This window comes from Leguminivora glycinivorella, chromosome 6, assembly GCF_023078275.1.
Source record: "Leguminivora glycinivorella isolate SPB_JAAS2020 chromosome 6, LegGlyc_1.1, whole genome shotgun sequence".
NCBI classification, from domain to species: domain Eukaryota; kingdom Metazoa; phylum Arthropoda; class Insecta; order Lepidoptera; family Tortricidae; genus Leguminivora; species Leguminivora glycinivorella.
This window is the reverse complement of record NC_062976.1, coordinates 10,447,173-10,472,243: the sequence shown is the minus strand read 5'-3', so window position 1 is coordinate 10,472,243 and position 25,071 is coordinate 10,447,173. Positions and strand designations below refer to the sequence as shown.

At 36.5% G+C, this 25,071-nt stretch overlaps 2 protein-coding genes across 4 annotated transcripts in view; both read left to right on the top strand.

Moving 5' to 3' along the window:
* The first annotated feature begins 571 nt into the window (after window positions 1-571).
* On the top strand, window positions 572-2,516 carry LOC125226817 (glucose-6-phosphate 1-dehydrogenase). The gene has a single exon (XM_048130920.1). The coding sequence runs from the start codon at window positions 778-780 to the stop codon at window positions 2,260-2,262; it is 1,485 nt and encodes a 494-aa protein (XP_047986877.1). The 5' UTR covers window positions 572-777; the 3' UTR covers window positions 2,263-2,516.
* Window positions 2,517-6,371: 3,855 nt separating this feature from the next.
* LOC125226876 (RB1-inducible coiled-coil protein 1) overlaps window positions 6,372-25,071 on the top strand; it is a 33,220-nt gene continuing 14,520 nt past the window's right edge. For all 3 annotated transcript variants that reach the window (XM_048131036.1, XM_048131035.1, XM_048131034.1), the window contains exons 1-11: window positions 6,372-6,561; window positions 7,766-7,916; window positions 8,485-8,675; window positions 11,979-12,223; window positions 13,551-13,678; window positions 16,552-16,763; window positions 18,870-19,081; window positions 21,151-21,333; window positions 21,874-22,046; window positions 22,711-22,897; window positions 23,375-23,658. In XM_048131036.1, the coding sequence (XP_047986993.1) occupies window positions 7,849-7,916; window positions 8,485-8,675; window positions 11,979-12,223; window positions 13,551-13,678; window positions 16,552-16,763; window positions 18,870-19,081; window positions 21,151-21,333; window positions 21,874-22,046; window positions 22,711-22,897; window positions 23,375-23,658 (1,883 nt within the window). In that variant the 5' untranslated portion in view covers window positions 6,372-6,561; window positions 7,766-7,848. The remainder of the gene's footprint in view (window positions 6,562-7,765; window positions 7,917-8,484; window positions 8,676-11,978; window positions 12,224-13,550; window positions 13,679-16,551; window positions 16,764-18,869; window positions 19,082-21,150; window positions 21,334-21,873; window positions 22,047-22,710; window positions 22,898-23,374; window positions 23,659-25,071) is intronic.

The window sequence follows — 25,071 nt, the reverse complement described above, 5'->3', positions numbered from 1 at the left end:
CTGTGGTCAGATTGCATACAAGTTTTTTTTAAGATTATGAATTTTTAAGACTGTCTGTGGGGAGCCTTAGTATTCTATTCGTGAGGGTGTGATGAAAAAAATATGGAGTTTACTCGGTGGTAATTTTTTTTGTGCTTTTTATGCTCTGGCACAGCGACATTGTCAGTAGGAATAGGAAGCCATATTCAAGTTAATAAACAAGTCACTCGAAAATGGAAGGAAATTAAAATTTACGATAGTACTCTTTATTATACTGTGCTATGGTGGGGATATGCACGGGCGACGGGACGACCCTTCTATATTTTTCAAATTTGCCGCCTTCTTTTAGTGACACGATTTGTTTGACCGCCTATATGTAGCAAAGGCACGGACGCCGTACGAAAAGTTATAGCAAAAAAAAAATTCAATGTCAAATAAATGTCATTGACAGTCACACAATCAGTATGTTCTATGTTTTCCCGCTGTCGTACTACTTAAATGTGATTGGCTAATAAAATGTACAAGGCATGTATCTTTTGATCTTATCCAATTAAATTTTTTCTACTCAATCCACTCAAATACAGGTACATTTTTGATCAGAGAAAACTGAAGGTGTACTTTATAAAGTTTTGTTGAAGCACAAACTTTGGCACTGATTTGAAAGCGTTATTCTCAATAAAACGCTTATCATTGTTATAGTGTCATTGTCATTAATAGTGTACCACTGTACACGGTTGTGACGGTTGACATTGTTCAGTTAGTTTTATTTCGCCGGAGGTCACGGGCTTGTATTCCACGATGGAGAACAAAACTGATTTTCGCTATCCTCATACGTTCATACTCCTAGGAGCTTCAGGAGACTTGGCGAAAAAGAAAATATATCCAACAATTTGGTACCTCTACCGAGACAATCTTCTGCCTGAGAATACAAAGTTTGTTGGTTATGCTCGCACCAAACAATCTGTTGCCGAGGTAAGAGAGAAATGTAAGAAGTATATGAAAGTGCGGGCTGGTGAAGAAAAAAAATACGAACAGTTCTGGGAAGCTAACGAGTACCTAGCGGGGTCCTACGATCGGCGAGTTGACTATGAATTGCTTAACCAGCAAATAACAAAGTATGAAAAAGGACCTGTTGCCAACAGGATATTTTACCTGGCGGTCCCACCTACAGTATTTGAAGATGTTACTGTTAACATAAGAAATGCTTGTATTTCCATCAAGGGCTACACCAGGGTCATCATTGAGAAACCATTCGGGCGAGATGATGTGTCGTCTGATAAATTGAGTGAACATGTGGCTGGATTGTTTAAAGAAGAGCAGATATACAGAATTGATCACTACTTGGGCAAGGAAATGGTCCAGAACCTATTGACTACTAGATTTGCAAACCAGATATTCAGTCCTTCATGGAACAGGGAAAATATTGCTTCCATTCTAATTTCTTTTAAGGAGCCATTTGGCACTGAAGGCAGAGGTGGGTACTTTGATGACTTTGGCATTGTTAGGGATGTGATGCAGAACCATCTTCTTCAGATACTCTCACTTGTTGCAATGGAGAAGCCTGTGACATTGAACCCAAATGACATCAGAGATGAAAAAGTGAAAGTGCTTAGGCATATTGAACCCATTACTATGGATGATATTTTGGTGGGGCAGTATGTCGGGAACCCTGACGGTAAGGGAGAAGAGACTATGGGCTACCTGGATGACCCCACAGTGCCAAAAGATTCTATAACACCTACTTATGCTATGGCTGGACTATGGATCAATAATGCTCGGTGGCAAGGTGTTCCATTCATACTACGCTCAGGCAAGGCGCTTAATGAAAGGAAAGCTGAAGTCAGGATACAATTCAAGGATGTTCCCGGAGATATTTTCAGTGGTGCTACCAAAAGAAACGAGTTGGTAATAAGAGTCCAGCCAGGAGAAGCTTTGTACCTCAAAATGATGGGAAAATCACCTGGAATGAAGTTTGAGCTAGTGGAAACTGAGCTTGATTTGACTTATAGTGCTCGGTACAGGGAAACTGATGTGCCTGATGCATATGAACGGTTAATCCTGGATGTGTTCACTGGAACTCAGATGCACTTTGTAAGAAATGATGAGCTTAAAGAGGCTTGGCGAATTTTTACGCCTATCTTAAAGCAGCTGGAAGAGCAGCGGGTAAAGCCTGTACCCTATGTGTATGGCTCACGGGGACCTCCTGAAGCTGATGCAAAGCTGTCCCAATACAACTTCAAGTATTCCGGCTCTTACAAATGGCAAAAACCTATACATACTTAAATTGCTCAATATTTTTGACAACTTCTGGTGGTGGTACTGTTTTTTATAGTTCATTATATCTTCATTCAACCACATTACCAAGTAACTTTTGCTAAGTTAAGATTTATAACATTCCAATCATATTTATTTCAAAGGTCATTTTAAGGTTAAATGCTTTTCTTCTCAGTCATTTGTTAGTACATCACATTTTTACATTCCGTTTATGTATTTATTTAAAAGATTATTTATTGTATACAAATAAAGTAAGTGCCTTATATTAATTTATTATTTACAACATAATTGAGTTCCTTAATAAACTGAAATGTACAAGTAGATTTTATCAAGCCACTTCAACTTAAATGGTTCATTTACTGTGATGCACTACACTCAGAACTAAAAGTAAATATAAGTAGGTAGATATGTTTATAAAACATTTGTTGACATGTGATCATTTTTGACTGTGATTGTAGTAACATTGTTTTGTAGCTGCATACTGATATAAATATAAATATTTATAAAAGAGATCAAATGCCATTCCACCTTGTATATCTGCATTCAATCGTGACGTGACCGTCACGTGATTATCACGTCATTTCACGTTATTTTTGTTTCCACCTGGTTTTATAATAGCTCTTGAGAATGTACTTCGGTTTTATCAATTTGATTATGATAATTAAAATGCAATTATAATAATATCTATTGACTAATCATATTCAAACAATAAATAATTTTCTATATGTAACCCTGAATGCTCACTCTAAATGGGCATATTCATTATGATTGTAGATCATTATCAAAAACAAACTGCCTAAATTATCATGTATATTTTTAGACAAGATATAGTGTTAGTATGACGATTTTTATAGGTATATTTCCCAATATCATGATTATCATGTTGAATATTTGTATAATTGTCTGAGATAATGGTATACCTATTTATGATACTCTTATTTATATTTGAATAAGTAAATAGTCGCTATAGGGAAAGAGGAGGGAGCTTTTTGAATCTTTACACGCGGTTTTGGAATAAACTGTTTTTATCAAAAATACCTAGTTTTTATTTACACAATCTGTAACTTATTGTAATCATCATCATAATTTTGGTTCTTAGGATGGCTAGTCCTTTATCCTCAGGCGAGTGTATCAGAGTGCATGGACTGTACCCCTACAACAGTAGAAAGGCCTCATAAATGTCCAGTTTAGGGGTGAGGTCCCCCCCATGGGTGCATGAGTACCCGACAACTTGGTTGCCTACAAGTCGTACAACGACGCGCAAGACAAACATCAATGGCATAACAAAACTCAGTCCATGGACTGTAGAGGGCAGCAGTTGCTTGGTGTGACTTGATTGTTGATTCACGCCACAAGACCAAACTCCAACGCGCACGTCCCTATTTGGTCAAATAGAAAACGGCGGTTGGTCTGTGATTACAAATACTATATAAACTCTAGAGTTAATACGTGCAGCTTCTGACGTTTCCCATACATTGGAACGGCAACAATTTTACTAGCGCCATCTAGCGGTACGAGTTGATCAAAGTAGTTGTTCAGACTTTTATTTTAGTAAATTAAAATAGAAAATGCTATTACTTGATCTACTTTAACATTTTTAGACGAAATAAAACAAAAAAATAAGAATATGTGACTTTTTTTAATTTTATACTGTATGAAACTAAACTATTTCGATCAACTCATGCCGCTAGGAGCGCTAGTGTGCATGTTGCCAACTTTGGCACCAAGCTGCACGTATTAACTCGTAGAATCGTCCCACGATAAGTCTGCACAGATTTTAATAGCCCCGCCTCTGCAAGGGTTAAGTAAACGTCATAATTTCATCAAAGTTTGACATTTAAAATAACATCTGCACTGGCGAGGGTGTGAAAATCGTTGCAAACTTATCGTGGGACGATTCTAGAGTTTACATAGTATTTGGTGATTATCACAGAATTATAATTAAACCAGAATGAGTAGTTAGGCCAAAAAGTGTGTCCACATGAGAGGTTAAAGTTGGGGCTGGTGTCCCTCTCGCACTTATTACCACTATCAAAATCATTTGAATGACGTCATCACTGTCATCATTTGGGGATACCAGTCAATATTCAAAGTTACTACCAAATCTACTAATACCCAATTGAAGGTTTTTAATAATTGCGCAATTTTTTGGTTTTATGGCTTCATAATAATGACTTACCAATTCGTTACAAGGTATTAATATCCTTGCCTCGATATAATACGAAAATAATTTAAGAAGTTTATAAACTTAGTTATCATACAGGTAAAAATACTACTACTATAGTAATTTTTTAACACTGGTCACACGTGCGAGAGGGACACCAGCCCCAACTTTGACCCTCTCATGTGGACACACTTTTGCTAGTCTGTCAAGAACGCCTTTATGCGCCAGTGATAAGGTTCAATTTAGTATGGCAAAAAAAGTGTGAGCTCAGTCCCTATTCCTATTGTAAGTCGATGGTGATTATAATAAATCGCTTCATTCACCACAACGCTTTCGCGCCTTTTTTTAGTGACAAGATTTGATTGACCGTCTTCTATAAGATAAGAAGGCGACCGTATTATTTCGATTCCATCATAAGAGACAATCATACTGTTTGTCTTAGTGCGTTTTCACATTATCCAATCCGATATCGGATGTAGGACCGATATCCCATATATTTAAGTCGCCATCTTTGATTTTTGCCTTGGAAATCCTTCCAACATCAATTATCGGATCGGGTAATGTGAAAACGCACTTACGCTGTACAAGCATCCAAAAAATGATTTTGTTCATGAACGGTGTTCTTATTTGTCAAGTTATGTTTGCCAGACTATAATAAATTATAATTTATAAATGTTTTATATTTCTATCAAGACTATTAATATTACTATGTATTTTTTTTTTAATATCGTTCACTTATTTTATTTGTGAATCATGTATTTCTAATTTTACTAGATAAGTTTCCAATGTTTCCATCATGCCAAAACTAAACGCTCTTGTATTTATTTATTGCCATGAACAAGACGAAACTACTAATCGGTAGTTTTTTGGAGTTTAATTTGTAGAGAATAGATTAATAATTTAATAGTTTCACAAAATATTAATGAACGTGGTCAGCCGTGCCAACAGACTACACTGTATTGCAGTATTTTATATTTGTGACTCAACTATGCTATGTTGGTCAGTCCTTCATTACACATGAGAAGATATTTTGTTCGCTTGAGGTGAAAATGAGTGTGCAATAAGAATGCCGATTTAATTCAATGATCAATGCATACTTGCAACTTCATACGGCGTTTTTCAATAATAATAACAAAATTGTACGGGTCATCCTTTAATTCTTACACAAATTGACAAAGTTATGTGGTTACTTGGTTAGTTCAAAGAGGCTTGTGTTGTGGTTATATGTAGAAATCGTAAATTAAACTTTTACCCCCAATTTACCCCTACAAATTTGCCCGTGTGGTGCCGGGTTTAGAATTTCACCACCCCCTTTCTTCTCGTGGGTGTCGTAGAAGCCGACTGTGGGATATGGGTTAAAATTGTGGCGTAGGCGAGAGGCTGGCAACCTGTCACTGCAACACAATTTTAGTTTTCTTTCAACCTCTTTTTGTCAAGACTGGCACTGAAACTTGAGTAGTTTATGTGCTCTGCCTACTCCTTTATGGGATACAGGCGTGATTGTATGTATGTATGTATGTTTACCCCTACATTTTTCAGCAATTTTTAAGTGTTATGTTATGGCCCGTCAATGATTCCACCAAAGTCAAAGTTTAGGAACGCAACCGTTTCATTAAAAAAATTGGCTTCTGATTTTTATAATTTACTTCCTATTTTAAGTGCAAAAATTTGGCTGGTCGTCTATACTTAAAGTGTTGCAAAATTTTAAGAGAACTATTTTTTTCATAGTATATTGAACTGTTACAACGTATATAAGATTAACAGCGCTCCCTTGACAGTACTCATATATTCCTTACCAGATTAGCAACATCTATTATATATATTAGAATTAACCTTTTACAATAAGTATTTTATAGCTGGCTACAAAACATTCTAATGGTAGTTTTTTAAATTTAAGTGTGGCAACACTGGAACTGTCAGCTGAGTTTTTGATTATTGCGATTATCGAGCAATGGTGGTTGCTTTCTGTTGACCTCAAGAGCGTCAGCTGTAGTCAGTGCGTTTTATTTCAGTGTAATTGACGGCCATTACTTAATATTACTGGATTGCAGTGCAAAATGATTCTACATGTATCACAAATCAAACAATGTAACATTTACAGTGCCTGCTGAGAGCTGGATAGTAGATTACGATTATGTGTTTGTGTAAGTACAGAATCTTTGTTGTTTAAACGCAAAAAATACTACACTATAGAGCAACCGTAATTTGATTTGAGATCATATTTAGTTATTGTTTTTGGTAAGAAATATTAATGTCGGAATGAAATCAAAGTTTGATATTATCATAACATTAATGACGTTGTTTATTTTAGGTGAGTACTAAACATAGGTGTTATTTATTTTGCGCATGGCCTTTATTTAGGCGGATTATAATAGCGCGCGTCTGTTCAAATAATCTGCTTCTACCTTTCATCCCCCTGCTTTGAGCAGCAGTATTTGCTGTTAATAATCATGCTGGCTTAATAAAATTTTGATATTTGGTGTCACTCAGATAAAAGGGGACTATTTAAGGTAAATTTGCGCGCAAATATAGTGCACGCATTGATTTCATGTTAGAGATAAAATAGGAACTTTGGTAAGGAGATCATGACAGGAGTGAGTTTATTTACTAACTATTATGTCTAAATATCAGAATTTATTACCTGTTTTGTATTTGACATGTTTACCACACTCATGATCAACAATCATTTTGGTTAGTAATGGATATTTTTAGGTAGGTTTATTTCTTGTTTATAGGTACTAAAATGCTGTTTGACTTAATATTTCATGAATTAGGTAGAATATAAATAAAATCGAAACATAGCACAACTTGTTTACACATATTTTTAAAAACAATGAGTCATTGGATAAGTGTTGGTTAGCACTAATCAGAAAGATTTAGTTGTTATTCTAAAGAATTGTTTGTTTATAGGTATAAACATGTTATTTTGCACATTTGAAAACTTAGTGATTTTTGCTCTCATTATATGAAACTTGTTAAAAGGTGCAGTGTTAACATGTGGGCCAAACTAAGATTAGCCCCACTTAATCTTTGATTGTTTAATTATTTTTTGATAATAATTAATATTAGCATATCTTATCAGTCATTCAACTTTTTCTTTGAACTGCTGATCTCTACTTGTGCTGGCTACTTCTTGAAACAAGAAATTCTTATTGTTTTGATGTTGAATTAGTTATCAATTGAATTTGCTAGGGTTAAAACTATCATTTTACACATTTTTTTCTATCATTGCCTAGCAACAATAATACAAGTTTTGCTTAGTTTGGGCCTAGGTTGATCTGTGTAAGGTTTTCCACAATATTTATTTATTTATACATAACTCTTAATATCATAAGTTTTTTGTTGCAGTGTGAGGATACATTGCAAATGTAAGCAGTAAGGAGGTGATACACAGGACTGATTTTAGTTGGAAGCAATATTGAACTGCCAAAATGTTGTATGTTTTCCATGTGGATGCTGGTCAGATGACCACATATGACATGAATCTCACGCTGCAGACGTAAGTTGTGGTTATAATCTGGCACTATAATCTTACATAAAGAGTATGAAATTAAACAAATGTTGGCATGAAAAGTCAGGTTGCCATTGATATTTGACTTATGTGCCTTTTCTGACAAGTTATATGTGTGTTTCTGTTTAGGTACAGTCAATCAATTGGAACTCTACAACCATGTCAAAATGACAAACAGTAAGGGATTTCTTACAATCTGATTTATAACGTCACTATGACATAGTTCTACAGTGGTTCCAATTAGTTGACTGTACAGGTGTAGTGCTAAAAGATAAAACTTAGTGCAAAGTAATAAAAAAAATCTATATTTATGTATGTACAGTATCCAAAAACAATGTTAAGGATAGGGCAAAGTGGATATGTAAGCTACAGAACGCTCACCCTACCATCACATGGGATACATTACTTGGAAGAAGATATAAAAAAATCTTTAACTCAGTTCTGTAACATACTTTTTATTTGTTGATTCCGAGGGGTTCATCTGTCTTTGTTGACAGTCCACAGTTTAACAGTAAACAATTTAAACTATATTTTTAACTTGATCCTTTCCTTTCAGCGTGTCAAGTTTAAAAGCAGCGATAGAAAGAAAGACAAAAATAGCAGCAAGCTCCCTAGTGCTCCTCGTAAGTGGCGGGGAGGTGCTGCAGTCTGACCACATGGTGTCTTCATATAGTGCTGGCACGGACACAAACCCCATATATATGTTTAGCAAACCATCAGAGAAGGAGAGCCATTTGAAGCAATCCAGTAAGTCTTTTAATTCTTTTCTATTTTATTTATAGGGTGTTTATCCCTGTACTGAACAGGCTTAGTACAGGCTATTGAAGATATTTTTGTTGGGTTTTTCTATGATTGTTAATTTTTTGTTTAGATTGAACCAGAGAAATGAAAACAACCAACAACTCTAACCTCTTGCCGCCGAATGTACAATTGATGTACATTTGGTTGCCATGGAATTTCTACTTTCATGTAAATAAATAAAGTGGCATTTCTTTTGTTTCTAAAATTACTCGAACAAATGAAACTGAACTCAATTTCAAGTAAACCTAGAATCAAAATCCCCTAGCAAAAATCTAGTATGGTGGGCGTTACGAGGCTAGACCTATTATGAAGAATTACCAATATTATGTTTTGAACTTAATTCTTCAAAAATAACCACATTTTAAAAGTTTTAAATTTCTCTAATCATCTGTAAAATATTCTGAGTTCAAACTCTATTATGTGATTTATGTGTTAAAACTCATTATATAGCTTAAAAAAATGGTGATTGAAATTAAGAGTCAACTGAGTGCAGGCAGCAAATAATGTTACGTTTTACGAACAAAATAAGTATAATAACCACATTACGGATTACAAATAATGATCCAATTACTCAGCCATTTCAGAAATAGGCGATTAATCTTTAAATACACGTGCAGATGACAATAAGTAGGTATAATTTACTCCTCAGACAATGGAGGTCAAACGTACGGAGTTATAGCGACAATAAAATCAGAATAAAACTTGTTAAGACAAATCGTTTCGATTATTATAGCCTATCGGTGAGTTAATACTGTCGTAATTTACTGGTATCTGCTGCTGATACCACTAATTGTTCTTAATTATAGATCTAGTGAATGAACCTTACAGCGTGATGTGCATTAGGCGTACAACGTGCGTCAGAGTGGCCGTTGGACCTTTTCTTGACGATAGTTTATTTTTGAAATCCAGGCTCCCATGAGCCGTGGCAAATGCCGGGATAACGCAAGGAAGAATGCAATGATGATGAGTTCATTTTTGGAATAGGTACAGGTCAATTCACAAGAGCTTTCACGAATGGAACGAATGAGTAAATTAAAATTTGTATGTGTGTGGCAGATTAACCGATAAAATCACTCGATTAAAGTTTTGTTCATTCCAACCGGCCGACCGACCGGTCTGGCTCAGTCGGTAGTGACCCTACCTGCTAAGCCGCGGTCCTGGGTTCGAATCCCGGTAAGGGCATTTATTTGTGTGATGAGCACAGATATTTGTTCCTGAGTCATGGATGTTTTCTATGTATATAAGTATGTATTTATCTATTTAAGTATTTATATCGTCGCTTAGCAGCCATAGTACAAGCTTTGCTTAGTTTGGACACAGAATATATAATAGTACAAGTACAGAAGGCCCACTGCTTTGATGTTCACGAAATGCCGCCTTTTTAAATACCTACAAAATTCTTACAAAGAAACGAGCCGCACGTGCGCGGCGTCCGGTGATAGGGTTACCTATGGATCCAAACGAATTAATACTCACATAAAATGTTATACTATTATATTCAAGTCTTGGGTACTTTCTAGGTATACATATATACTGTATTTATATATTTTCCCCTCACTAGCTCGGAAACACGTGTTTTGTCCTTTAATAGCAGCGGGTAAAAACGCACTTTATCCACTAGTGGGTAAAGTAATTTGACCTTGAATAAAGTCAAATTACCTGCTTTAAAATTGACAAAAGTAGTTAAATCTAGTAATTAAGATGATTTACCACCCGTGGAACTACTGGAAGCCAGTGATAAACGCATTTTCTTGCGTTGTAGTTTCCTCGCTATAGTGAGGAGAAAAGTTTTGTGTTACACTCGGGTGCAAATGTATTTTACTTCTCGTGTGTTAAAAAACTCGCAAATTCAGGATTCTATTCTCGAACCACTCGCTTCGCTCGTGGTTCAACTATAGAATCCTTTCACTTGCTCGTTTTTCAATTCCACACTCGGCGTTAAAATACAACTTTGCCCCCTTGTATAACAAATAACTATTTTGTTCAAGTTCCAACATCACAAGCCTTATTGAACTTTTCAGTGCGGGACTTAATCAGTAGTAGATCTGTGTAAGAATGTCCAATGGTATTTATTTGATTCAATATGTCTATTTAACTTAATATTATTAGCATTTCACACGCGGACATCGCTTGTAAAAACCTCGCGACGTAAAGTAACAATAGAAAGTGCGAACGTTGTTTCCTTGAGAACGCGCGCCACCCCTGAGTAGGCCGCGAACTCGCGGCCGCCAGGATGTACTTATAGCGCGGTGATTAGGATCGCGGCGTGAGCCGCCCCTGGTTTGGGGCTAAAGTTGATCTGTGTAAGGTGTCCCCAATATTTATTTATTTTATTTTTATTTATTCGTGCCAGCTTTCGAGAATTGATCTGTGCTTAGGCTTTTATAAGACGAGGAGTCAGTTGAAGATTTTTTTTGATACTACGTGGGTGGCAAATAAGCATACGGTCCGCCTGATGGAAAGAGGTCACCGTCACCTATGGATGCCTGCAACTCAAGGTGTGTCACATGCGCGTTGCTAACCCGTTAAAAACTTGTACACACTCCTTTTTGCTGTGTTCAGTACACAGCAATAAGGCCACGCTTATTGTTGTGGTCCTTTCGTCACGAATACAAGGTTTATTTTCGTCCAACATGTTTGCTTACCTACTTGTATCAGATATCTCAAACTTTTCCTTAGAATCTCCGAGGTCCATGCACCGTTCTGACGCACACGATCAGGTTATTTTACGGTTAGCCTCATTGACATACAAAAACTTTCGTATAATCCTCGAAAAAAAGTAAACGGCTACTGAAACGATGTGCATCGTAATAACGATAACTACATATAATTTATATTGTTAGTGTTATATTTCTAGACTTGTCAAAAAAACACCTATACCTGAAAATGGTCAGAAAATTCGTTTTTCTAATGAGATAGGGAACAGTAGATGGAATGCACTTAGATTGAATTTAAAGCTGTATGATGGATATTGTATCTGTCATATTATTCCCTTTTTAAACGTTTTCCGTCTCAACGCATAATATACTATTTGACCTGGGGCCCATTTCTCAAAACTGAAAGTTACAAGTGGGTCTCTCTCCAACTTGTCATATTAGACATTGACTACCGCTTGTAAATTTTATTGTAACCTGTAGCTTCGAGAAATCGGCCCCTGTTGTAACCGTTGTAAAAACACAAGGTAGTTAAATATGATTATAAAAACATATGATCCTACAGCAGTCCCTCAATAAACCTTTCATATTGTAGTGTACAGCGACCTTAGTCCAATAGTGGAGCTAAGTTCAGGCGAGTTCCGGAGCGATACGCGAAGCGGAGTGGAAGGGAAATCCCTAGCGGAGCTGAAAGCGAACGTGGACATGTGTTGCTCGCTTCAGCCGACCGTCAACACTGTGATAAAGTGCGCGACGCTGGCGCAGCAGTTCAGTGATCTAGCGCACGATGTTTCTAAGAGCTGCGATCAGTTGGTGCATGAGCAGCATTTACAGCATCAGGTAAGTCACTTCTACATATGACTGTGGCTCTCATGGGTCTTCAAAATAAATAAGTGGAAAATTCACTGTTACGGGTGAAAATAGAACTCGATGCTCTGGATCCCTAGTATCAGAGACTCAAAGCGAATATTCCTATTGATGTGATAGCACCTCAAGAAGGTGATTTTTCCATTTTCAGTTCAGTGGCCTATTTCACGACAGTGACAATTGTGTCACTTAACTTCAAACTTGAGTAAATCCATTCTGCTTTAAGGTTGAATATATGTATACAAAAAAAGTAATATAATCTGAAAGGTAATCAACCTTACAGCAAAATAGATTTACCCAGGTTTGAAGTTAAGCGACACAATTGTCGCCCGATAGTGACACTTCGCCGTTCGTTGCCTGTTGAACAAGGACATATTACTTTTTAAAGGACATGTTACTTATTAACCCAGAAATAGGCACAGAATTGTCAGTGACAAGTGTCAATGTCACCTGTTCCTGCTTAGATCAAAATTAATTTGCACAGGTACCAACTCAAAAAAAAAATGCAAATGAGTTTGTAAATAAAAAAACTTAAAACATGAAATACAATTTCAGCCAGGCCTTGTTTTAAGTTAAAACTAACATAATTAAAAATGATTCTTCTACTTGTAGTTTTCCGGAAATTGTCCGTGGCGCTATCTATTCATTTAGAAACGTAGATCCATTGTTAAGTTCGTGCGTAACGTAACGTGGCGCTAGCCGTCTTACGAGTGGTCTACAATTTCAAACGTAGCTAGCTAATTTGAAACCATCTGCTTCCGAGTTTACAACTCTCCTTGTATTATGTTTTGTCAGTTGGTTGTTTTTATGAATGTTTTAAGTACAAGGTAAAAAGCTAAAAAGAAATATGGATATGGCGTATATCATATTTCTGTATGACTGTATGCTTAACATAATTAAAGTTTCAAAATTTTTGGAAAGTTAATTACTTATTAAGAACGACAACCTTATTTTACGAAGATTATATTACTTGGGTGATCAATGTCTCTATCACAGTATCAGACACGCCCATAGCGTGCATATTATATTTATATAATTGTACGTGTTTCTTGTATGAACGTATATGGCCTTTGGTATTTATTTTTATATCGGACATGTCCTAATACTAATAGAGCAGGTGTTGATTGATGACTAATATCATTAGTAGTATGTTCCGTTATGGGGTGTCTTTATACATCTTTATCACACTAGAAATATTTTCTTGAGTTGGTGTCTGGAAGTGGATGTACGTAGTCTTATGTTTTGTAGGATTTTTTTTAGCTATTATAACAACTTGATACAATAATTGGTTTTCATACAGGGTTGGTCGGCGGTTGTGGCGAATTTAGAAGACATCTTCAACGAATTCTGCGAAAGATCTAGGAATTTCAAAGAATCATTCAGAAAACATCGGCTAAAAAAAGACGAGTACCACGAACAATTGACTGCGTAAGTTTAACATTACTATTATCTAATAGATCTGCAATAGACGAACCGAACTGATTATCATACAAAGATATCACGCGTGGACATTATTGTAGCCAGTGATGAATTTATCTACACTATTCTACACTATCGGCCAGTAATATATCACATAAATGTTGTTTTTTCCGTACCCTTTTTTCAAAATTTTTGCCTTTTACAGATGTAGTGCGAAATGTTTTTCCTTCGTATTTTCACGGAAATTCACGAACGAACGTGTCATGCTATTTCAGTCTGACTCAGTACGACGAGTACTAACGTTGACCGAACTAGCACGACAAGCACTACTTTTCGGAGAAAATACGATAGAAAATAATTATTATAGACATCTGTACTGTACTGTATTCGGTTTGTTCTGGTTTCTAATCATACAATGGCACAGTTTGCAAATCCTTTATCCTTTTAGTTTACTTGTTGAGTGTTTGTAACCATTTATGAAAGACGTGAATCACCTTAGTAAATTGAACCATTAACACATCGTTTCCTACGTCCATTCTCATAATTCTTCCCCTATCCAATAGTAAAACATAAATAACAACCTTATGAGATATTGCTTAAAGTTGAAATGACAAATCAAATGAGAGAGGTAGTACGAGGTTGCGAAGTTTAGCGTTAATATGTCGTTCGCGTTACCATGGCTGAGCACATGATGGCCTTAATAGGTAAATAGTTTCCGACATTGACCTTATATAGGTGTATTATATATTCAGCAGTTATTACGAAAGCGATAACCTCAAAATAGCGTATCTAATTCGGAAATGGATCTTATCACTATTGGGTTAGCGTGAAACGATAGAATCACATGTATGAAAGCAATATTGTTATTCTATTGATTGCATACGTAATTAGAAAGTCTAGCCCAGACTTGTAATCATGCGGCCTTGTGGATATTCCTTTGATAAGTTTCGATAGTTTTTATCTATGTAAAATTGTAATAATTTGACCTATTTCTGTTGAGCACCCGCCACGGCCACGCGGACGTGTTACCGCTCATTAATATTTAATTGGACGCGCTGCTTTGTGTTTGGCAAATAGAACAAAAAAACGATGAGTAACATTTAGCGTAGACTTGCAGAAAAAATGTTGCATATTTAACTATCGTCTGTAGGTAGAACTATACCGAGTGTTTTTTTAGTCCCTACTAAGAATTTACGGGGAGACATAGAGGTAACTGAGCAAATTTTAATAAGGCAGCAACCCCAATAGGTATAGTAAAAAAAATTATAAAATGTCATGGCCAGCCAAGATGTATGAAACACATATACACATACCTTTGTCGTGATATCGGGGTTAGTGGAATATTTCAGGGGACTATTACATCCTGTACTTTTTCTGTATGTTATTGTATGTAAATTAATTTGACATTTGTTTTGTTGAAAATATAGTGCAGTCTATCAGAGCGTGTTCTAGCTAACTTAACTAACTTAGCTTAGGTATTATACTGTGTAATGAGCGGAGGTAAATTTTATTTAATGTAGCAATCTTTTTGATTACGGATTCGATTAATTTCAGCTGATTAAGTTGCAATTCAAATTAACTTCCTTAGTAGAATTTAATTTACACATTATACTGCTTTACCCACATCGATTTCATATTAACTTTCAAACATAAATAAAATGCTTCAAGGAAAGCTACAAAATGTACTTACTTAAGTCGTATCCATACATGGCGCGTTGACTTTCACTTGAGCATAAGATAACCAGTAATTTTAAATCTACTCGGGCTGCATTAGAAAATCTTTTTTATTAAGTCTAGTATTCAGTTTCTACACAATTGAGGGTAATACGACGTGTCTGTCATGAAATAGACTTAATGCTATCTAATAGTAACAGCGTCACGCAAGCTTACAGTAGCGACGAAAAGTGTTGACATTTTCTAATTGTTTTCTTTAAAAACATTACTATAGATAAAGGCATGTTTTAGGCTTCCCTAAGACTTAGGGAATATTAGACTAGGTTAAGCATATTTTGTAAAAGTAAAAGTTAGATTGATGACAAGAGAAAATAATGCTTTTGATCGCTACTGTACTTCGCTCTATAAACCGATGGCCGAGTCATTACCGTAAATCGCGAACAATCTCGTGTGGAGTCTGTATGCCAACGTCTATAAATATCTATTCAATTTCGATTCAAGGCACTTTAGATATAAGTCCTTTTAAAGAAACTTTGACGTCAGCGCTATCGCCTACGTCGTCTCTTTGTTTGTTAATTCTGAAGTGTGCCTCGGACAGATCCATTAAACTTTCTTATTTACGCATTTGAACTTTAAATCAGTATGCAAATTGCACCGTTTGTACGTATCGCGATTATTCTGATGTAGCCGTCGGTTGACGTGCACGATGCGTGTCTAATTCGGTCGACACCTTATTAAATCTCGATCGATGCTTGGCCATAGTATGGTCGTCATCATACGTGAAAGCGGTTTACGAGTAGATTTATTGTCGAAGAGCTAAAGTGTATGTTTATAGACATTTTTATGCATTTTGGCATTGTACATTTTCCCGACTGTATCTCTTGTATGTACCTTACATATGGAAGTCTATACGAGTGAAATCGCATATCTACTCTTTATAAAATATCTAAAAGAGTTGCCCATTTTAGTAAGATTTTTACCTTTTGCCCAGATTACCTAATACTCATTTCAAATTTCAATTTTATTATCTAAAAAAAAAATCTGTGACTGAACCAACCAAACCAATTAAAGAACTTATTATTGGTAGAATTGTTTTGTGTCTCATTTAGTTAAATGGCACCTATAATAATAAATGGCACCGAACAGTCTCGTTTAAATAATGCAATTGTTTCGTAAGTCACAAATTGGCTCAATCACTTTACTTTCAGTCTCAACGAAGTGTTAGAATCTTTAGGCAAGATTCCAATTCTGCCGGCCCTCCAACTGAACGCGGAGGCGCATCGGTTCTCAGCTTTCGACGTGTTCGAGGAGACCGACTTCGAAGGCCAATACTATAGGATAAGCCAACCTTTGGATGGATCGGAGAAGACTAACCAGGACTTTGGAGTGGAGGCGTTCAAACTATCGGAGGAGGAAGATGGTAAGCGTTTTTATTTTTATGTTCGAGTTATAAATTTTTTATTTGCAGCTTAGCCGTGGAACTTTTATAGGTTTATAGTCTCCGTATTAACTGCTCTTTATGGAATATGATGCGGCGTATCGTATAATATGTGCCAATTAATATTAAGTTTAGGTAACAGATAACTAATAAATCTAATAATAGGGAATGTTAATGTAGGTATATTTTACTAAACAAATTTTCCGTTGTGACAAATAAATGGAAGTTGAATGCATAAAGGGAAAGAGGAATAATTTATGCTTGCCGTATTTTTCCGAGGTTTTTAAAGGGATTGTAAAATCCACATGTAACACGTTTGGAGTTACAAGAGTCTTTAGGCTACGGTAATCGCACACCATCACGGGCCGTATGCTTGTTTGACACCGTCGTGGTACAGTCGAGTTCTTAAATATGTGTACATTTTACACCTTATTGCAACGAATTAAAGTGAAGAAATATATACACATATTTATTACGGCAACATTCTTTTACGAGTATTCACTGAGATGATTCCACACAAAACCTATTAGTGAGATCACCGCACCGATCTCATGAGACCTTGGGACGGGACAGGTGACGTCAATCTGTGCGAATATACTTAATTATAATCAGCTTTTTTTGATCGATTTTAATGTCACATTGATTTGTAACGTATTGCATTTATTAAAAAACGTGCATGTTTGTCCAAGACCAAATCATAAGTTGTTAATTTCACACTTGATCTAGTCAATATTAAATGTGTCATTTTCCAGCAAAACGTCCCATTTTGTCGCTTGCCGTAAGATAAAGATAAGCTGATATATATTACATTTAAAGATATAGGGCCAGTTGCATCAACCACATTTGACAGACACATCATCGTCACACAGCAGACGTCTATGGAACTTCTCATACATTAAAATTGAACGAACGCTTTAACGGTGACCGACGGTTTGATGCAACCGACCCATAGAATTAATAAATACCTCTCTCCAATCGAATGCAAAAAATACTTTTCTACTGAGAGACGAAACATTTATTTAAATTCTGATTAGGTTTATCACCGATTATTTGTTGCCATACGTAAGTAGGTACATTAGTAAATACTAATGTACCTACTTACGTATGGCAACAAATAATCGGTGATAAAATTTATACTAGTAATTAAGATAAGAAACTATTTATTTATGAACTATGTACGTTTCCCGCTGCTCGTTTCACCGGTTCATACTGTGTGTAAACATTCACTAAAGTGTAATATTGTTATACACAAAAATGACATGTTTTAGAAATGTTAACTTTAATTTTATAGAGTTAATGAATATCGCTCCCATGAGTATCGCATACACAGGATACCACGACACCTCATCATGAAGCATTTACAAAGAGCACACGCTTAACTTTGAGTTGTCTTGAATGCTCCGTCTACTAGTTGAGGTGGTCTGTGCATGCTTATCCATCGTCTTATTCACGATTATACGTACCTTTGGTTCGTATAGTCATCATATTAAAGGTTAAATTTCACAAATATATACGTCATCGTGAATGTACGAGCAGGTACTTCAAGTGTGGTTGCGGTAATTGTCAAGAGTATTTATAAACAAACCTATTTTCATGATGGAAACTCCACGAGTGACGTGAGTTTACCAGTCTTTATAATTTGGTATTAGGTGAAGGCCAAAGTTCTTTCAGTAATTATATTTATATCTATATAAATATTAATATAATTGGGTCACATTTGGGTTATGACTAAAGCCATGTGATAAAGACTAGCGCTTATTATTATTTTTTGTTTACTTTGAATCTGTTAGGTTTAAGATGGGGCTAACACAACATTAGTTTTATATAGAATTTTTTACTCGATCTAATTAAGGGAAATTACATAAATTGCCCATGGTAACCATCTACTATATTAAAATAAGTCGCTTGTTTATCGATACCGCATTCTATGTTCTATTGTTTATTTCGAATCTAACCAGTAATTTTAAAACAATTTTTAAAAAGTAACCATTACCTTCGTGCTACGTGCCATATTGTTTCTTTACTCCTCTTTTGTTATTACAATAGGTGGGTATTCTGTACCTTGAGCTAATCAATATCAATTTCCAGTGTTCGGTCACAAAGACGCATCAACCAGCAAAGACACGGAGCACGCGCCAGCGCCCGCCGAGCCGATCGAGGAGTCCGATGAAGGAGTCACGTTTAAAGCCCACTCTTATGAAAACAAGGAGGAACCGACGTTACTTCACTGGATATTGGCGCAGGGCAATAAGGCTTCGTTACAAGACATTTTAGACTACTGCCAAAAAGGATTGGCACTGGTAAGATATTTTGACATTTTATTTAGCTCATAATAGGAGTTGAAGACTTTGGAGTAACGTTTAAAGTCCCGACGTTACTTTACTGGATATTGGCGCAAGGAAACAAGGTATCGTTACAAGATATTTTAGATTACTGCCAAAAAGGATTATCCTTGGTAAGATATTTTGACACTTTATTTAGCTCCTATATGAGTTATAGTAACGTTTAAAGCCCATTCTTATGAAAACAAGGAGGAACCGACGCTTCTACACTGGATATGGGCCCAATCTTATTTTACATAGATTCATGAACATATTTTTTTTTGCATTTTTAAATAAAACATCCCGACGCCCACAAAGGGTATAGGCTAGTTTCCTATACTTAAAATAAAATATTTTATGCAGTGCACGAAATAAAGCACCACATAATTAAAAGAAAAATATGGACAGTAGTTACTTTTAAACATAATTTCTATTTAATAAGTCAAGCAGAAAGATAAAGTAAATGATTTGACCGTGACGTCACTCCTCAGTATTTCATAGTAATTCCATATTAGCAAATCGTTTTGACAGTTCTTAAAAAGAAGCTGATTTGACTAGTAAGAAAGTAGCCTATTGTCGCTCATGTATTGAGTAACTCAACATAACGTAGCTGACACTAGGCGCTTTTTTATATTATAATTATAAACTGGCCAGTGATTGACCTTAGGTCGAAAGTACACTATCATATGTTTGTCATAAAATAGATATATGATCATAGGTCTGTATGCCTCCCTTTTTCTCCAACGTGAAAAAAAAAGGCAGGTTGCCTATGATCATATTTCTATGATAAACATATGATAGTGGACTATCGGCCTTAGTCGCACCTGATGGAAAGTGACGACAACGCCGAAGTTGTAGCTCACTGGTTCAGTAATAGCCTTGCAATGCTTTTACAATTTCTACATTAGCTGATCTCAGTCATCTCTATAAATATCTCTATTTTTCTTTAACGTCTTTTTCACTAAGAATTATAAGATTTATAACTACCTACACGTACAAGTAAATTGTGTAGTACAGGTTTACTGTAACTCTGTAAGAACATTTATCGGTAAAGCTATTAAGGAGTTATCAAAGTGGGTTTATAGGTTACTATTCTTATTTAATCCAACCTAGTGACTGAGTTCGGCCGTTGAATGGAGTGATTGTTAAAATTGACTGATAGTGAACAATAATTCAATAATATGATGATTATTCAAAGTGCGCAGTTCTGTTAAAATAACTAACGAGATCGGCTTTGACTTTTTAAGTAGTTAGTGTCTGATCAAAACTGAAAATGTATAATTTATATAAAACATCAATTTTGGTATTGACCATAATGGACCTTTCCAGAATCTCAAACAGAAAATTTGGACACTACTTTTAATTTAGAAACCACAGATGTCATATATACCATAGATCAAGCAAACGTATCTACTTAGCGTGTCAAATGAACTCAGTGAAATCCACTGAGTTGTCCGTCTTTAATCGCAGCTTGCAGCTTTCGGGCGTCAATTTTTGTAAGTTGAAGTCAATCAAAACATAAAAAATGCCTCGTTACGTGATATTCAATTGCAACAACACAAAAATTATGAACAATCAAGAGCCTGAGACATATTTAAAATTACAGGCAAGAAACAACTTCAGTACAAAATTTGACACGCTCGGCCCTTATACAAATAGATGAACTTGTTTCTTCTATCTAAATTTAGTTCTGTGTTAGAAACCCTCACTGTGGCAAACGTACATTTAACACAGATACACCAAATATACACCATTTGGTATACTATAGTAATCGTTCCCGCAGCATTCTTTCCTTTCCCCAAACGAGAGATTTTTTTTCTAATCAGGGCTCTCCAAACCAAACTACGTTTTGCAGGCCGGTTTGCACAGGCCAAATTGAACTAAAATCGTTAACGGTTATTTGTTACACCAACTTAAGTTTTCATATTCTTACGTTTTAACATTTTGTTTTATAATTAAGTAAGTAGTAATTAGTTAAGGATTTTTTTGACATGTTTATCTTATTACTTAAAATTTCAATAAATTGTGTAATATGTTTTATAATTTAGATTGATGCAGAGCCTCTGAAAGAATTGGAAGAAGAATTATGCAACGTGCTAGAATACGCCAACGTGCACGGCCTAAAGCAGATCAAGGGCATCGAGGACCGACTGTACCGTCTAGACCAGCTGCTCAGCGAGGTGAAGAAACTCGAGCGAGATCAGCACGACCAGGCCGCGTCGCTAATACAGGTGGGTCGATATGATAAGACGTAATAAGGCGAGCCCTGTGTGGTTAAGAATTTTATCTCTCCCTCTTCCCCCCGCGGGTGACCTAGTTTCATTTTGGTTCAATTGTGATGTGGAAGATGTGCTAGCAATCGGTCACTGCTAATCACAATTTCGGATTCAATCCGTCAATTGAAACTTGTGCAGATTCATGTGCTCTGCCTATCCTTTTATGAATACAGGTGTGAATATAAATGTATGTCTGTCACTGCAATGTCACAATTTGGATTTCTTTCAACCCCTTTTTGCCAAGAGTGGCACTGAAACTTAGTATTCATGTGCTCTGCCTACCCCTTTATGGGATACAGGTGTGATTATATGTAAGTATGTATGTATGTGTGTTATGTTATAAGTTGAGTATTAAACAGCAAATCCGTCTGTATAGTCTAGATACTAGAACGGTCTATATAGCTTAGCACCCAAAAAAAAGGATCTAAAAATGTGTTTTACCTGCCCTGTGTCGTATATGTTATTACCCAAATAACATTTTGTTTATTATTTCAGTACCGAGAGCGATTAAACGCCGCTTGCGACCCGTCAGTATTGCCAACATTGGTGCAGTCACATTGGTGCCAACTCGAAAAACTGCTCAAAGGACACCAGACCCTAGTTGATATTAGGCGACGAATATCCAAGTCAAAAGATGAACTGTCGCATATACTGAAGGCTAGATTAAAGTAAGTATTATGAAATTAATTTTAACGCAGTAATTGTTCTACTAAGATTTATTTGGTGCTAAATAAGTGATAGTAAGTTTGGACTTTTGAACACACTGCGACTAATTTCTTGCAGTGCGCTTTTGAATCATACCGTTCGTTACACTTGTTGTGGTTCTGAAACATGCCATAAATTAATATTTATAAGTGTGTTCTGAGCTATAGGGCGAGTTTTACTTTTAACACACACTATCTATGAAATGATTGACGCTAAAATGCCTCTTAGCTGTTTCTGGTCTGATTGGGGGAATCAACTTTTTTTTGTCTGTTATTGCCATGGTTACGGTCCTGAGTCACGCTGGTTTTATGCAAAATTATGCTACTGAAATTATGCAAGCATGCATGAAGTCCATGTTTGTAGGTGGCAAATTAAGGTGGTAAAAATAAAGGGCTTGTTAACGCCAGAAAAATGCATGTTTGCTTAGTTTAAGTAGCATATTTTGGCATAAAACCAGCGTGACTCAGGAGACCGTAACCATGGCAATAACAGACAAGAAAAAATTGATTCATCCAATTACATATTGATGTAATGTAGAATTTTGTTAGTAAGAGACATTCGTTACTTTTTTTGCAACTTTCGTTTTTAAAGTTTGTTTGCTAATACATACCTTTCATTACTTTTCAGGGCAGTCCTAATGATCGAGAACTCGATGTCAGTGCAGGACGCACACGCCATGCTTAGCTTCCAGTGTTTCAACCGTCTCGCGCGCTACTTCGACATCGTGGCACAATTACATCGGGCGCCTGTGGTTTACGTCCGCGCTGTCCACGAGGTTGCTAGGAGAAGAATGTTCTCACAAGCACATTTGAAGGTAGTTTTTCTCATTATCTTATTCGATGTTGACTACAGGAACTCCATTCCTTAAGACTGGGACACATCTGGTTCAACGCTCGTGCGTCCTTAAGTGAATGCCGCAGGCAATCTGAGTTGTACTGCAGTGCTCGTTCACGCAGAGATTGCCAGACAGAACATGTCGGGACTTTTTATCTATATATAATAAGAAACGGAACTGTCAAGTAAGCCAGTCAAAACCAGACATATTTATGCCGAGGTCGAGTTCTATATCTGCTTCACAGCAATCTTCTTTACATTCCTCATTGATTAAAAGAATTATATGGCATGACCCCTTAGGTCGATGGCACTCGAGAACTTACAACGCATTATGTGAAACAAAATGAAACGATTAGTCACAGTTTTTAGATAATCGATTTCTAACTTTGGCAAACAACTTTACGACCATGATTACACTGAAACAATTTACATAGTAATTTTCCACCATTCATTTCAGTGGGCGACAGACTTAGCGGCGAAACTAATAAAAATCCACGAAGAAGAAATAATACGACGGCAAGACTTCAACTGTCTTTTCGAAGGGCACTTCCTCAAGAGCCTGTTCCCTGGTATGACGGAGCTACCACCGGCCTTCGCCACGCAGTCGCCGCCTGCGTTCGACGCGCGACTACCGCAGGTCACGGATGAAGATGTGGAGCTTATAGCCACCGCGTTCCCGCAGCTGGCTAAAGATGTTCCGAATTATGATATGGAGACGACAGTCAAGTTCTTTCAGCAGAGGTTAGTAGAATAATTCTGTTATCGTAGACTTAAACTGTCTCTTCGAAGGGCACTTCCTCAAGAGCCTGTTCCCTGGCATGACACAGCTGGCTAAATATGTGCCAAATTATAATATGGAGACGACTGTCAAGTTCTTTCAGCAGAGGTTAGTAGAATAACACTGTTATGGTACACTTAAACTGTCTCTTCGAATCGAAGGGCATTTCCTCAAGAGCCTGTTCCCTGGCATGACACAGCTGGCTAAAGATGGGCGAAATTATAATATGGAGACGACTGTCAAGTTCTTTCAGCAGAGGTTAGTAGAATAATACTGTTATGGTATACTTCAATTGTCTCTTCAAAGGGCATTTCTTCAAGAGCCTGTTCCCTGGCATGACACAGCTGGCTAAAGATGTGCCAAATTATAATATGGAGACGACTGTCAAGTTCTTTCAGCAGAGGTTAGTAGAATAATACTGTTATGGTACACTTCAACTGTCTCTTCGAAGGGCATTTCGCTACGCAGTCGCTGCCTGCGTTCGACGCGCGGCTACCGCAGGTCACCGATGAGGACGTGGAGCTTATAGCTACAGCATTTCCACAGCTGGCGAAAGATGTGCCGAATTATGATATGGGTCTGACTGTCAAGTTCTTTCAGCAGAGGTACGTAGACGATTGTTGATTGTGAATGCTAAAATTGGACCAGTACTTATGTAGATACGTCGCCATTATTTTATGAAGGCTGAAAAAATGTTTCTGTGATGTGATGTTCGACATATCTACGTTTGAGGAGTATAAGAAATGAAATATAATGTCTAATGGGGTTACCCTCATCTGGCAGAATAATTTTAGTCCGAAACACACTTCGCATAACATGTTTCGCAGAAACACTTTCAGTCGAACGGTAATTTTGCAGAAAACTTAGTTGGCATTATTACCACCACACATAAAACACATTTGGCAGAATATTGTTTTACAGAACATTACTTTGGTCGACTTTGATTCAGCATAATTGTATGTACCATAATAATCTTATAGTATAATATTACATTAGCAGAATTATTACACGCTATGAAAAAGGAAAAATTGCCCCAGAGTCACCGTTAGGTACGACGACGAGCGAAGCGAGGAGGAGTGTTAGGTATCTTGCATCCCCAACATATCCAACTCGCTATCAAACAACAAATTGCAACTCTATGCCGCCTAAATATTATCTGCAAAAGTATTGTTCGACTAAAAGACTACTATGATCATCAACATTATGACAAGAGACGATTCGGTATTACAAAAATCTGCGAAATGATTTATGCCAAAGCATATTCTGCGTAAGGTGTTTCTGCCAAACGTTACTTCTGCCAAAAACTATTATACGAATCAAGTATATGCGTAAAAAGTTTCTGCCAGATAATAGTGAACCTGTCTAATGCAATCGGG

Coding starts and splice junctions, on each gene's coding strand:
- LOC125226817 (XM_048130920.1), top strand. CDS start 778: ATGGAGAACAAAACTGATTTTCGCTATCCTCATACGTTCATACTCCTA.